This window comes from Bison bison, unplaced genomic scaffold (genome assembly GCF_000754665.1).
Source record: "Bison bison bison isolate TAMUID 2011002044 unplaced genomic scaffold, Bison_UMD1.0 scf7180017864470, whole genome shotgun sequence".
Classification (NCBI taxonomy): Eukaryota; Metazoa; Chordata; class Mammalia; order Artiodactyla; family Bovidae; genus Bison; species Bison bison.
The window spans coordinates 1,069,718-1,072,899 of record NW_011495031.1 but is presented as its reverse complement, the minus strand read 5'-3'; the positions used below and the strand labels follow the sequence as shown (position 1 = coordinate 1,072,899).

General features: G+C 39.5%; 1 protein-coding gene across 3 annotated transcripts in view; it reads right to left on the bottom strand.

Moving 5' to 3' along the window:
- The window catches only part of ADAMTS20 (ADAM metallopeptidase with thrombospondin type 1 motif, 20), a 221,432-nt gene that overhangs the window by 103,366 nt on the left and 114,884 nt on the right, over positions 1 to 3,182 (bottom strand). For all 3 annotated transcript variants that reach the window (XM_010860747.1, XM_010860748.1, XM_010860750.1), the window contains 2 exons: positions 960 to 1,079; positions 253 to 360 (listed from right to left, as the gene is read on the bottom strand). In XM_010860747.1, the coding sequence (XP_010859049.1) occupies positions 253 to 360; positions 960 to 1,079 (228 nt within the window). The remainder of the gene's footprint in view (positions 1 to 252; positions 361 to 959; positions 1,080 to 3,182) is intronic.

Sequence of the window (3,182 nt, the reverse complement as noted above, 5' to 3'; positions counted from 1 at the left end):
GATGGACATGAGTCTCAGTGAATTCCAGGAGTTGGTGATGGACAGGGAGGCCTGGCGTGCTGCGATTCATGGGGTTGCAAAGAGTCAGACACAACTGAGCAACTGATCTGATCTGATCTGAAACCCTATGCTCTTCTAACACCATCTCCAACAAAATACCTGAGAATGAATGCATATATTAATTTGGCAAATCTGGAGCAACTGAAAGCCTCCATAGTAGAAATACTGTCTCTCTTAAAGAAATTCACTTACTGGGGTCCAAGAACCATATCGCCATTGTGTTATCTTTCTCATGGGAACAGCTGGCAAGGAAGTGGCCCCAATTTTAGGGATAACTGGGCAAGGTATAACAATACAATCCTGTTCGAAAGAAAAATGGACCTCATGAAACATTAATGAATTAAACACTATGATTGATACTAAATCCTATACTTCATTTCTTCTTTCAATTATGTAAGTCAAGAACAGCTGCATAGTAAACTACAAATAAGCGATGTAAAGGTTTTTATTTTCCAAAAGTACAAAGTACTATCAAGGGCTAGAAGTGGATAGTATGACTCTGAAGGTTAAAGTTTGGATCATTCTGCCCAGTGATTTAAAAAGAAAAGAGTAATAGTCTTTGAAAAATATCACTAAGCTGAAACCTTCTGAATGAACACAGATCACTACCTTAAGCCACACTTGAGAAGTTCATTATACTCATAATAATGCATCATCCTTCTGTTGTTCAAAGGATGGAAATATAAGTTAAATGAATGATCCAATATAAGATAAAGAGTAAAAATAAATCCATCAATAAAGCTGGCAAAACCAAGAACAATAAACTCTCTGATGCCCACATACATTTTTAAGGCATATACGTTTAAGTGGAAAAATACATATGGAAATAATTTTAACACATCAATAATCTTCCTGTATCAAACATTTTGGTTTATAATTCATGGAGAGGTGTCGTTTACCTGCCTTTCACTTGGGCGACTAGCTCCATGGCACAGTCTGTCATCTAGCACTGCACTAAATAGCTCGTTGACACATTTCACAGCACGCATCTGGTACCCCTGTCCACACGTGGCTGTGCACTGGAAGAATATAAGCAGATACGAAACACCATTGCTCAGACATTACATAAACTTAATTTTCTTAACATGTACACAGTTAAGAATCTATTTTCAGTAGATATTTTTATTAGTCCTTTATTCTAGATTCTAGACTTAAAATGAGGAAATTTAATCAACATACATCTTTATTCAAATTTATATAGATACTAATAAAATAGGCAATGCCAAAGAATGCTCAAACTACCACACAATTGCACTCATCTCACATGCTAGTAAAGTAATGCTCAAAATTCTCCAAGCCAGGCTTCAGCAATACATGAACCGTGAACTTCCAGATGTTCAAGCTGGTTTTAGAAAAGGCAGAGGAACCAGAGATCAAATTGCCAACATCTGCTGGATCATCGAAAAAGCAAGAGAGTTCCAGAAAAACATCTATTTCTGCTTTATTAACTATGCCAAAGCCTTTGACTGTGTGGATCACAATAAACTGTGGAAAATTCTGAAAGAGACAGGAGTACCAGACCACCTGACCTGCTTCTTGAGAAATCTGTATGCAGGTCAGGAAGTAGTAACAGTTAGAACTGGACAACAAACTGGTTTCGAATAGGAAAAGGAGTACATCAAGGCTGTATATTGTCACCCTGCTTATTTAACTTCTATGCAGAGTACATCATGAGAAAAGCTGGACTGGAAGAAACACAAGCTGGAATCAAGATTGCTGGGAGAAATATCAATAACCTCAGATATGCAGATGACACCACCCTTATGGCAGAAAGTGAAGAGGAACTAAAAAGCCTCTTGATGAAAGTGAAAGAGGAGAGTGAAAAAGTTGGCTTAATATTCAGCATTCAGAAAACTAAGATCATGGCATCTGGTCCCATCACTTCATGGCAAATAGATGCGGAAACAGTGGAAATAATGACAGACTTTATTTTGGGGGGCTCCAAAATCACTGTAGATGGTGACTGCAGCCATGAAATTAAAAGATGCTTACTCCTTAGAAGGAAAGTTATGACCAACCTAGACAGCATATTAAAAAGCAGAGACATTGTTTTGCCAACAAAGGTCAGTCTAGTCAAAGCTATGGCTTTTCCAGTAGTCATGTATGGATGTGAGAGTTGGACTATAAAGAAAGCTGAGCACAGAATTGATGCTTTTGAACTGTGGTGTTGGAGAAGACTCTTGAGAGTCCCTTGGACTGCAAGGAGATCCAACCAGTCCATCCTAAAGGAAATCAGTGTTCATTGGAAGGACTGATGCTGAAGCTGAAACTCTAATACTTCAGCCACCTGATGTGAAGAGCTGACTCATCTGAAAAGACCCTGATGCTGAGAAAGATTGAGGGCAGGAGGAAAAGGGAACGACAGAGGATGAGATGGTTGGATGGCATCACCAACTCAATGGACACGAGCTTGGATAAACTCCAGGAGTTGGTGATGGACAGGGAGGCCTGGTGTGCTGTGGTCCATGGGGTTGCAAAGTGTTGGATACGACTGAGCAACTGAACTGAACTGAACTGAAAATAGTGAAATTGAAATGGCAATTATTATTGTATCTTTAAAAAGATGTCATGTAAAACTACCAATAGAAGCTTCATATTTTGGTGGCAGAGTCAATACAGTTTAGGCAAACTAAATACTTTTCAAAATTGACCTGGTGTATGCATGTCACAATATACTAAGTAAATTTTGAAGAGATAAAGAAAGAAAAGAACAGGAAAGAGTTAAAGGGCAGATGAGAGCAGTTTTCCTGGCAAGTGTGGCAATCTGCACAGAATACTAAGCTGCCCACAACTCATCCATCAGATTACCTCCTAGCCACCTGTTTGGCAAAACTTCCCAACAAGGCCTACTCTAAATACAGGAGAAAGAATAATTTAGGCACCAATGATGAAAATGAATAGTTTACATAAAGTTGATGAAAGCATACTGCTGCTACTGCTAAGTTGCTTCAGTTGTGTCCAACTATGCGCGACCCCATAGACGGCAGCCCACTAAGCTCCCCTGTCCCTGGGATTCTCCAGGCAAGAATACTGGAGTGGGTTGCCATTTCCTTCTCCAATGCATGAAGGTGAAAAGTGAAAGTGAAGTAGCTCAGTCCTGTCCGACTCTGAGCGACCCCATG